The sequence below is a fragment of the Sinocyclocheilus anshuiensis genome, unplaced genomic scaffold (assembly GCF_001515605.1).
Source record: "Sinocyclocheilus anshuiensis isolate Anshui unplaced genomic scaffold, SAMN03320099.WGS_v1.1 scaffold53, whole genome shotgun sequence".
In the NCBI taxonomy this organism is placed as follows: Eukaryota; Metazoa; Chordata; class Actinopteri; order Cypriniformes; family Cyprinidae; genus Sinocyclocheilus; species Sinocyclocheilus anshuiensis.
In genome coordinates this window covers 34768-46003 of record NW_015537934.1, presented here as the reverse complement: position 1 = coordinate 46003, position 11236 = coordinate 34768, and the positions used below count along the sequence as shown (strand labels likewise).

The 11236-nt window shown below is 35.0% G+C and overlaps 1 protein-coding gene across 7 annotated transcripts in view; it reads right to left on the bottom strand.

The window, feature by feature from the left end:
- LOC107658356 (dynamin-1-like) overlaps window positions 1-11236 on the bottom strand; it is a 73741-nt gene that overhangs the window by 27798 nt on the left and 34707 nt on the right. For 4 of the 7 annotated variants that reach the window (XM_016446890.1, XM_016446864.1, XM_016446908.1 and 1 more), the window contains exons 10-15: window positions 10563-10701; window positions 4258-4344; window positions 4111-4181; window positions 3253-3304; window positions 3059-3064; window positions 1987-1998 (exon numbers count right to left, since the gene is read on the bottom strand). In XM_016446890.1, coding sequence (XP_016302376.1) covers window positions 1987-1998; window positions 3059-3064; window positions 3253-3304; window positions 4111-4181; window positions 4258-4344; window positions 10563-10701 — 367 coding nt within the window. Of the gene's footprint in view, window positions 1-1986; window positions 1999-3058; window positions 3065-3252; window positions 3305-4110; window positions 4182-4257; window positions 4345-8007; window positions 8147-10562; window positions 10702-11236 lie in introns of all 7 variants that reach the window. The other 3 variants (XM_016446873.1, XM_016446883.1, XM_016446886.1) reach the window with 3 other exon arrangements.

Below are 11236 nucleotides of genomic sequence, written 5' to 3'. Positions count from 1 at the left end.
GGTGTGTGTGTGTGTGTGTGTGTGTGTGTCTGAGAGTGTGTGTATGTGAGAGTGTGTGAGTGTGTGTGTGAGTGAGTGTGAGTGTGTGAGAGTGCCTGAGTGAGTGAGAGTCAGAGTGAGTGTGTGTGTGTGTGCAGGGCCGTTTCTAGGCATAGTGTGTGTGTGTGTGTGTGTGTGTGTGTGTGTGTGTGTGTGACTGACACATGTAAATGTACTTCTGGATTGCTGTACTGTACTGACTCGCTTCTGCCTCAAGTGGACAGATAAATAAATACATCACTAGAAACCATTTAGCAAACAAATCAGGCTCTTCTCCATGAAGTGAGCACTTAAAAAGTTATAATACAAATTGTGATATAATATGAATTATAATCTGTATTTTATTTTCTCTTCTGTTAATTACAATGAACTGTTGTTGAGTAAAACAGGTTCAATGACACATAAGGATGTTTGAGACAATGAAAAAGACAAATCTAGTTTTAAACGCATATAGCAAGTTCTTTGTATTCATGTTGGTTTTCTGCTGTTTTTACTTTCATGCCATTTTCAATTTTAAATAGCCTTAAAATATTTTTTTCTTTGTACAAAATATAATTTTGTATATAAATATAATTTTTTTGATTTTGGGGTGAAATATGGCCAGACGTGTTCTTGACAGGTTTATCTCATCTTAAAGGGATAGTTCACCCAAAAATGAAAAGTACCCCATGATTTACTCACCCTCAAGGCATCCTAGGTGTGTATGACTTTATTCTTTCAGATGAATCCAATCGGAATTATACAAAAAAATATCCTGGCTCTTCCAAGCTTTATAATGGCAGTGAATGGGTGTTATTTTTCAACAGTCCAAAAGAAGTCCAATAAAGCGCATCCATCCCTCATAAAAAGTGTCTCACACAGCTCCAGGGGTGAATAAAGGCCTCCTGAAGCGAATCGATGCGTTTGTGTAAGAAAAATATCCATATTTAAAACGTTATAAACCGTAATCTCTATCTTCCGCTAACTGTCGTACGCGCGTTCATTCCGGCGGATGACGTAAGCGTAGCGTAAGCTCCGGTGAGAATATGCTCGTCTCGCGAGAACCGACGTTTGTTTACAGGAGCAAAGGAAGCAAAGTGTCTTTACTTTAGCAAAGGAAAACCAGTCTCCTCTCGGCTTATATCGAAATCCTCCCACATTTTTCTTTCGTGACCAGTGTTTTGTTTTGCTCTCTCCGCTGCGCTTCCGCATTCGCCACTTCTCTCCGGATCTTACGCTATGCCTACGTCATCCGCCGGAATGAACGCGCGTACGACAGCTAGCAGAAGCTAGAGATTGCTGTTTATAACTTTTTAAATATGAATATTTTCTTACTAAAGCGCATCAATTTGCTTCAGGAGGCCTTTATTCACCCCTGGAGCTGTGTGAGGCACTTTTTATGAGGGATGGATGCGCTTTATTGGACTTCTTTTGGACTATTGAAAAATAACACCCATTCACTGCCATTATAAAGCTTGGAAGAGCCAGGACATTTTTTAATATAACTACGGCTGGATTCGTCTGAAAGAATAAAGTCATACACACCTAGGATGCCTTGAGGGTGAGTAAATCATGGGGTACTTTTCATTTTTGGGTGAACTATCCCTTTAACACTGAACGACAGCTCGGTGAGAGCAGAAAAGCTGCATGAAATACTGCAGTGAATGAGTGTTTGGACTTAAATACAGAACACGCTTGTGGCATGAAGATAAAAAGCAAACCCTCTGTAGTGCACACTATACAGTCATTACGCTTGACTGACGTCTTCAGTGACGCTACGGCTTCAGGGTTTCATGAGTTTGCTTGTGCAGTGAAAGCGTCTTATGCAACTGCTGCATACAGACACACAGATGTAGACTAGACATGCATCACGGTTTCACATGTCTGATCTGAGTGCAGTCTTCATGAAGAGACCTTAATTACTGTGATCAACACGTATGCCTTAGGAAACACACACAGACTACTTACCATGATTTCATCCTGATGCACCAGAGTAAACCAAGAGAAACACAGAACAGGAAAAGAGAACACAGTATTGAAAACAGAAAAAACAGGCAGCAAAACAAATTGTGGGGTTCACTATGAACAGGGTTGCAAAGTCTGCAGATTTTCCGTGGAATTGGGTTCCTTTTAAACTGTTGCCACGGATTGTTTTTTTTCCAACAGGTTAAAGTTTGAAATATTTCACAAATTGTATTTGACTGAAATGCTTGTATTGTAATATATTTGACCCATTTTATATTCTGCCGATGCTAAAACCGTGCTAAATTATGAATTTAGTGAGGGACTGGCGCAGGTAAACAGACCGTGTCCTCTCCTGTCGGACACAAATCATGAGTTTAGAAGTATTTTGCGTTTAATAAAAAAATGCACAGATAGACAAAAACCCACGTCATGTCAGAGAGTTCAATTAAAAGTTCACAGTATATATTTTGGTTGCATTTGTGAATGAATAAAATGTAACTGTGTAAAACAGGCACATAATATTGTAATATCGATACGCACTGAATCATAATTGTATCACGGCATGTTTTGTGATATCAGCAAATATCTTATCAATATCTAAGAGAACTGATGTCATATTGTCTTGTGATGAAACGTCCGGTTTACACCCCGTATTTGCATTTAATACTCTATTTTTGCACTATTCTGCATTGATCTCCTCCACCTAACAAGCATCTGCTGGGGCTCATGTCTTCAAAAACATCAAAAAACACATCTATAGATCAATACGCTGATTATGAGAGTCTCCCTCTGTAGAAGTGAAGGTCTGCATCTGCCTCGTGCTACGGTCATATAATGTGTGTGTGAACAGAACAGGACTTTACACACATGAACACACACATCATGCTGTCACTCGCTGCCCTTAACAACTGATTTAAGCGAAGCAGAACATCTCTCCGTCTTCTCAGCTTTCACTTAAAGTTATATTGAAATGCCGATAATCTAGACTGAACCCGGAACGCTCCTGAGACGCCTGATCTAAGATCAGTTCTGAGATAACGCTTGTATGTGAACTGAGAGAAGCATGAGAACAAACCTGGCCCTGGATCAGTTGATAAGGGCATCAAGATAAAGAATAAGAAACACAGATGAGGAACAGAGAAAGGCAGACGCTGGACACACATCAGATGAGCATGTTTAACATTCAACACATGACGGGATTCAGCATGCACAGAGAAATTAATATCGTCTTGAAATAATGAATATAAAATGTAATTCAACCCCCTTCACCTGGTTACCAGCCGCTTTCTTCTTGTTCATCTGACTGCTTCTCTGTTGAGCACTATACAGGACAGAGTTGAACTTCAATCAGCTTAAAATCTGTTATATACAGTACATACAGTGGCCCAAAAGAGTACTTAAAATGCCTGAATGTCATTGGGGATATATTAATATTAATTATAAATAATAATAATAATAATTGTATTTTTATATTATATTTATTATTTTTAATTAATATTAATATTATAATTAATATTCATATAATTTAATGTTAGTAATAATAGTTATAATAATTATTATTATTTAAAAAATAATTTGTATATTATTTATTTATTATTATTTATAATTAATATTAACAGTTTAATGCTAATGATAAAACTTATAATAATAAAATTATTAAAATTATTAATTAATAATATTATTTATTTATTTATTATTTATAATGAATATAGTTTAATGTTAGTAATATTAGTAATAATAATTATTATTATTTAAAAATATATGTATCATTTTATATTATTTATTATTATGTATGATTAATATTATCAGTTTAATTTTTAGAAATTATTATTATTACTCTTGTTATTATAATAATAATTGTGGCACTATGTTTGGTCACTTGATGTCCAGTGAACCATGTTAGAGGTCCAGGAAACATGAATTGCTTGGCTAATAATAATGTTATAATTTCAAATATTTTTATTGCATACATATTATATTATCATCGTTTTTAATACTATTTTAATTAATTACATAGTTTAATATTTGATTTTTATGGTCGTTTTGATCCCTTTGTATGATTAGGGTTAATAATTGTGGCACTATATTGAGTCATTTGGGGTTAAAGGTCGAGGAAACGTAACTCACTTGGCAAATCCGATGAAGTCTTCATGGTTGGTGTTCATATACGCCAGCTCGATGTCGATCAGCAGCAGCACCTGACGACCACAAAGAGGAAATGATGAAATGAAGAGCTGTTTAAAAGACGTTTATATTAGACGTGACGCGGCTCACCTGTTGTTTAGTGCGGCTCTCGCGGTCGCGTATTTGCTGCGTGACGATCCGCTCCAGCTCCTCTCTCAGCATGTGATACTGGGCCAGCTGTGACACAATCACACGCGCTTGTGATGCCAAACACCATACACTCACCCGTATCACCAACACACACCAGAGTTTGCAACAGGATGCTACTACAGTAGGCATAAATGACCAAGGAACCATTTTTGAAAGAAAACCTGTTGCAAAGTCTACAGTATCAACACACTATTAAACATAATTTTACATTATATATGCATGTGAACAGAAAACGAGCTGACACTAAGAAACTGGTTTGCATGCATACATGCATGACTCTAAATTTCAGTGCATCACTGTAGTTAAAATACTTATTATTGGTGACCCTCTTAGCTTTGCAGTGTCCCATAATTGAGCCAAATCCAGGAGTTCTGCACATGAATCATACTCAAGGGTATTAATAATGAGTCAACTGTTGATGTTGAATACTGTAATATTTGCAACATGTGCTAGAATTCGGAATTTCAGCAAAGGATAATTTGTAACTACACGTTTTTAAAATGCAAACACGTAAAACTTGCATTATAACAAAAATGCATGAAACAAAAACTCACACCGGAGTAATAATAATTGAACAGAACGATTTGAAAATAAATAAGTAGAGAAAAAAAACTACCCCAATTCTCAACCCAAAAGTGCTTAAAGGTACAGGCAGAAAATAAAGACATAAAAACATATCACCAGTTTGAAGAAAAGAGATCAAATATGCTGTACCTAATTCTTTTTTTTCTTTTTAGTCTGTTGGGACTTCCTTTTACTTCTAATCTAAATGTCTGTATGACCAGCTGATGCATTGGAACTTGTAGTCAGTGTGGAATCTCACACACACACACACACACACACACACACCCACACACACCACTACACCAGCAGAGTATTTGGGCTTGCTGTGCCTCAGACTCAGGGATGCACTGATGGCGTCTCGCAGTCAAACATCACATGAGCAGGGAGCAGTAGAAATGAGTGTTTCTAGAGGAGCTACAGGCGAAACGAAGGAGATGAAGGTTACTGAGAATAGAGGCGGATTCACACAGCCTCAGCACATGCTGCATCTGTTTATATCATACAATACAACCGAATCAACTCGGACGACATTACTGACAGTCCACACTTCATGTACTCGCCTTTGTGTCGTCCCAAACACGTACGATGCTCATTTTTTCTAACACAAAAGGAGAATTCGTGAAAAATCGTCATGCGGCTCTTTTTGAGTTCTGTCAAGCTCCAAAAACGACATAAAACCGACTGAATTATTGTGTTTTCCTCATTCGTGAATCGAGTTGTAATGATGCATGTGTGCAACATTTGAGTAAGCTTCAATCTGAAGCAAATCATTTGTTCCTCACGCAAAGCGTCATATGATTGTTATCTTACATATATGGTGCTTTTATGAGCTCTATTTTGGAGCTTGAAAATCTCCTTTTGTGCTTTAAGGAAAAAACAACAATATAAGAGTTTGGAAGGTGAAGGTGAGTAAATTTTTTTGGATGAGCTTTTTCTTTAACTTCTGTTTTTTAGACAGGCAGAATAAGATGTTGGAGGGATGATGAAATGATGAAAGAGGAGAGAAAGAGAGACACAGAGATATTCTGGTGTGACGGTTAGTCTGCTGGTGTAAGAAGATCTTCCAGCTTGAAGCATCAGTTATTCCATGAGAGTCAAACAGAAGAGACGAGCCACAATGACGTTATTCTCACGCCAGAACGAACACACACACACTGACAGAACCAACATTAACTGAGACAACGCCACACGAGGGAGCATGCGTCATTAAAACAAATTTTAAAAATTCATATCATAAAAATAAACACCGGTATTCGGTATGAACCGGTATACCGCCCAGCACTAGTACTTAGTAAATTAAATGAACACAGACAAAATAAAGCAGGATGAAAACTGAGTGGTAAGGATAGACCGATAGTTGCTGGACTGATGGATCTATTCTACATTTACATGAGCAAAATCTGAGAAGAAAATATGGCTCGATCCCTAAACAGACGATACTGTAGATCCCTAGTGTAATGATATCTGATCTTCAGAGAGCACACTCTCTCAAATCAAAAAAAGAGAGCCATCTTTATGCAATAACAACAAAACAATTCAGGTTAAATATGACCTGGACATGTTTTGATATGCACCCTATTCTTGTTACAGACATTGCTAGACAGCGTCCTGAAGCACTGATTTAAACAGACTATATTTGCAACGTGACCTGATTAGCACTTGTACTGTATGTAAAGTGTGCACATCAGTGTTGTGTTTAACTAAAATTAAAACTATTAAAAATTGTTTTTGTTAGGCTAAATGAAATAAAGCTGGAATTAAATTAAATTAAATTAGGACAATTATAAATATTGCCTTGGCAACAGACTTAAAATAAGTTTAAGCTGAAGTGCTAAAATTACTAAAAATAAATTAAAGCTACTGTAAATAGAAGAAATATATATATTTTTTAAAGGACATAAAATGACTAAATCTGAAAATAAAAAATACAAATAAATTAAAACTAAATAGAAGAAATATAAAAAAAAAATAAAAAGCACATAAAAAATTACTGAAACTGAAATAAAAATAAAGCTAAATAGAATAATTTTTTTTAAATTACAAAAGCACATAAAAAATTACTGGAACTGAAAAAGAAATAAATTAAAGCTAAATAGAAGAAATATAAACCAAAAATACAAAAGCACATAACATAATTACTAAAACTGAAAATGAAAAAATTTGATTAAAGCTAAATATAAACAATATTTTTTTTAAATACAAAAGCACATAACATATTTACTAGTTATGTAGAATATATATAAATATATTCTAAATATATATAAATAGAAGAAATAGTTTAAAAAAACAAAATCACACAAAGAATTACTGAAACTGAAATAAAAATAAATTAAAACTAAATAAAATAAAATAAATATTTAAAAAATAAAAAGCGCAAAAAAATGACTGAAACTGAAATAAAAATAAATTAAAGCTAAATAGAAGAAATCAAAAAAAAAATTACAAAAGCACATAACAAAACTACTAAAACTTCAACTGGAATTAAAAAGAAAACAAAATATAAAATAAAAGCTAATTCAGAATATTAATAAATTCTATAGTAGTTTATATAAATAATACTAAAACCAACACATGGACAGCTTCTAAAACGTAAAAGTTACAATAATTATAACTCAAGGGACAAATATTCATGACTCCTCTACAAATCTGAACAACAGCTGACAAACACACCATTACATCCGTCTTCAGCTGATCCTCAATCACACAAAATCACATAAACGTCTAAACTTCACAGTGCCAATGCAATGCACCAGACAAGCAGAATGAGGAGAACAGATAAACGCAGAATGTAAAGATGATTATGATCATGAAGCAGCACTGAAGCTCAAATCATAACGACGGCAGCAGCATTTCACACAAAAACGACAATTCTGTCATCATTTACACACCTTTAATGTTTCGGGTTCGGAACGACAGTAAATGATGGCAAAATGATCTTTGTGTGTGTGTGTGTGTGTGTGTGAATTATTCCTTTAAACTGTAAAAGCCCTGTTTTTATATTATTATCACCTACTTCAGGGTAAAACACCACCGACATTCACAACCACAGATCATGTCAAGTCCAGCCATCGGTCTATCCGTACGTTTAAGATAGACGCGGACGAACAGAGCTTCTTTCCGCTTTACCTTCTCACTACATTTGCGAATGGTGGAGACCAGTTCGCTCACAACCATATCTATACATTTCAGGCACGGCCCGTTTAGCTTTTGGATCTGCTTTTTCACTATGGCCTCAAAGGCCAGGTCGGGGGTGAACAGGCCTGTCCTGTAGAGGAAGTCATGGAGGAAGAGGAAGAAGAACGACAGACAGACAGCACAGAGGAAAGAGAAGGCAAGTCAGACGTTTGGTTTCTCCTCAAGCCATTCAACAGCCCCGAGACAGAAGCTTCCAGAACGCAGCTGTGCGAACCAAAGACAGTCCAAGAGTTTGATCTAATTACACTCGCAGGAGAGCGGACTGCCTTTAGCTGCATCTCAGCCTTCCTCAAAACCTCTGCCTCTAAAACACGGAGAGTTTGGGACGCTGAGGTCTGCTGGATGAGCCCATCCTTCATCAGAACAAAAGCACAGTGTTGGGTTTTGGATGCTATGCTGTAAGAAACGATCGCAACTATAACGGTAAAAATGCTACCCTGTTAATTGGTTTACAGTGATGGTGCATTCGGGTCATGTTGGAAAGATTTCGAAACTCAGGATTTTCTTTAAGGCCAGTGAGAAAATATGCAATGGATGCACATTCTGTATTAATAGTAACGTCATCTTATAATTTACAATGAAACCCCGTAAATGGACATTCCCACGCTTCTTGGTTTCTCTTACTAGTTATGTACACTAAAAAAAAAAAAGATGGTGTAAAAACAAACTGTACATTTCACGAAGAAATGGCAAAAAAAGATAAATAACACATTGAATTAAATGTGAAATTCAGAAGTAAAAAAAATCTTAAAATAGTATTAAAAGTGTTTTCTTGTGAAATGTACTCCAATAATCTTTGTTTTATTTGCAACTTTGAAAAATATTTTTTTACTGCCTTATTTGTTAAATTAAGGTTTATTGCATTATTTTAGTGTCATGTAGTGTAAGAAAACAAAAACAAATATATATATTAAAAACATCATAAAAGTACATAACAACATTACTAAAACTGAAACTGAAATAAAAATAAATTAAAACTAAATAGAATACAAAAAAACAAAAGCACAATAAAATTACTGAAATTGAAATAAAAATAAATTAAAACTAAATAGAAGAAATACAAAAAAAACAAGCACAATAAAATTACTGAAATTGAAATAAAAATAAATTAAAACTAAATAGAAGAAATACAAAAAAAACAAGCACAATAAAATTACTGAAATTGAAATAAAAATAAATTAAAACTAAATAGAAGAAATACAAAAAAAACAAGCACAATAAAATTACTGAAATTGAAATAAAAATAAATTAAAACTAAATAGAAGAAATACAAAAAACAAAAGCACAATATAATTACTGAAATTGAAATAAAAAATTTTTTAACAGAATACTAAACAGAATAATAACTGAACAGAATACTTTTTTTGAATGTGTAAATAAAACAAAGGTTTTTGGAGTGTGTTTTACAAGAAAGTACTACTTCAGTCTTTCTACATCAACATTTTACATTTAATTCAATGTGTTACTTGCTGTTTCTTTGTATTTTTATAAACTTTACTAGCAATCTCTGAGTGACAATTGCTTCAAAGTAAAATAATGATATTTTTATTTGTGTGTCTGATATTATTAATATCTACCATGTGTGGCTTTCTCTTTTTACCACACGTGTTTTAAGGTGGGTGTCAATACATTATAAAGATAAAAAACAGATTCACATTATTACAGTAAATGAAATATGTGACCCTGGACCACAAAACCAGTCATAAGGCTCAAAGCTGAATAAATAATCTTTCCATTGATGTATGGTTTGTTAGGATCGGAAAATATTTGGCCGAGTTGCAACTATGTGAAAATCTGGAATCTGAGGGTGCAAAAAAATCAAAATATTGAGAAAATCATCTTTAAAGTTGTTCAAATGAAGTTCTTAGCAATGCATATTACTAATCAAAAATTAAGTTTTGATATATTTACAGTAGGAAATTTACTAAATATCTTCATGGAACATGATCTTAATATCCTAATGATTTTTGTCATAAAAGAAAAATCAATAATTTTGACCCATACAATGTAGTTTTGGCTATTGCTACAAATATACCTGTGTATAATTTTGACCCATACTATGTATATTTGGCTATTGCTACAAATATACCCCAGCGACTTAACACTGCTTTTGTGCTGCAGGGTCACAAATCTTTATTTTACAGTAAAGTTCTAGCAACCTCAACTGCCGTTTTTAACTGTAAAATTCACAGATTTTTTTTTTTTGTCACCAGCTTGGAGCAAAATCATCTAAATGAAATGGAAATCAAATTATGAACTACGCTCATCAAGCAGTGAAACCTCAGCATCCGCGGCCCTCCGTAATGCAGCCATTCCTCCCAGAATCCCTCTGTCCAAAGCTGCAGGCACACGAACACACACAACGCTCAACACCCACAAACCCCTGCGGCCCCGTGAGCGGGCGAGAGGCTGGCGGGGGTCAGAGGTGGCTCACAGCACTAGTTTGGGTCGATGGGAGACACATAAAGTCTCCAGCAGGCCTTTACCTTCTTGGTACACTGTCTAACGGTACTGACAAGCTCAGAAATGACCATGTCCACACATTTCTGGCACGGCTCTTTAATCTTCCCAATCTGCCTTTTCACAATGGTCTCAAAGGCCATGTCCGGCGTGAAGAGCCCAGTTCTGGCCGCCGGAGAGAACGACAGGAAAGAACGAAAAGCGGAGGAGAGAAAGAAAAGGAGAAATTGGGCGGAAAGAAGAGTGTTAATCCAAAAGAAAGCCTGTAAGAAATGAATGAAGAACTGAAATAATGGCTCCAAATGTCCTGCTGAAGCTGTTTGTCTGCTTGTGGTTTAAATATGTATAACATACTTAAATGTGTCAAATTGAGTTACGTTTCATAATTTAATTATCACTGAAGCTCAACATGTCATCAACAAAGCTAAAACAATGAGAACAAATCCAGTAGAAAGGAGAAATTTGGTGGGAAGAAAGACGGAAAGGGTCTTGTCGTATTAGTTTAGCATGTTAACTAATCAAATTATTGAAATATGTTTAACATTTAAACATATCAAAGCAAGTTCAGTTTCATTGTATGACTATCACGATGTTTGAAATCTCAAAACAACTAAAGCTAAAGCAAGAACGCTGGCGATAAACAGATATAACAATTGAAATTGTGAGTGCGAGTGCGAGTGCGTGTGTGTGTGCGAGTGCG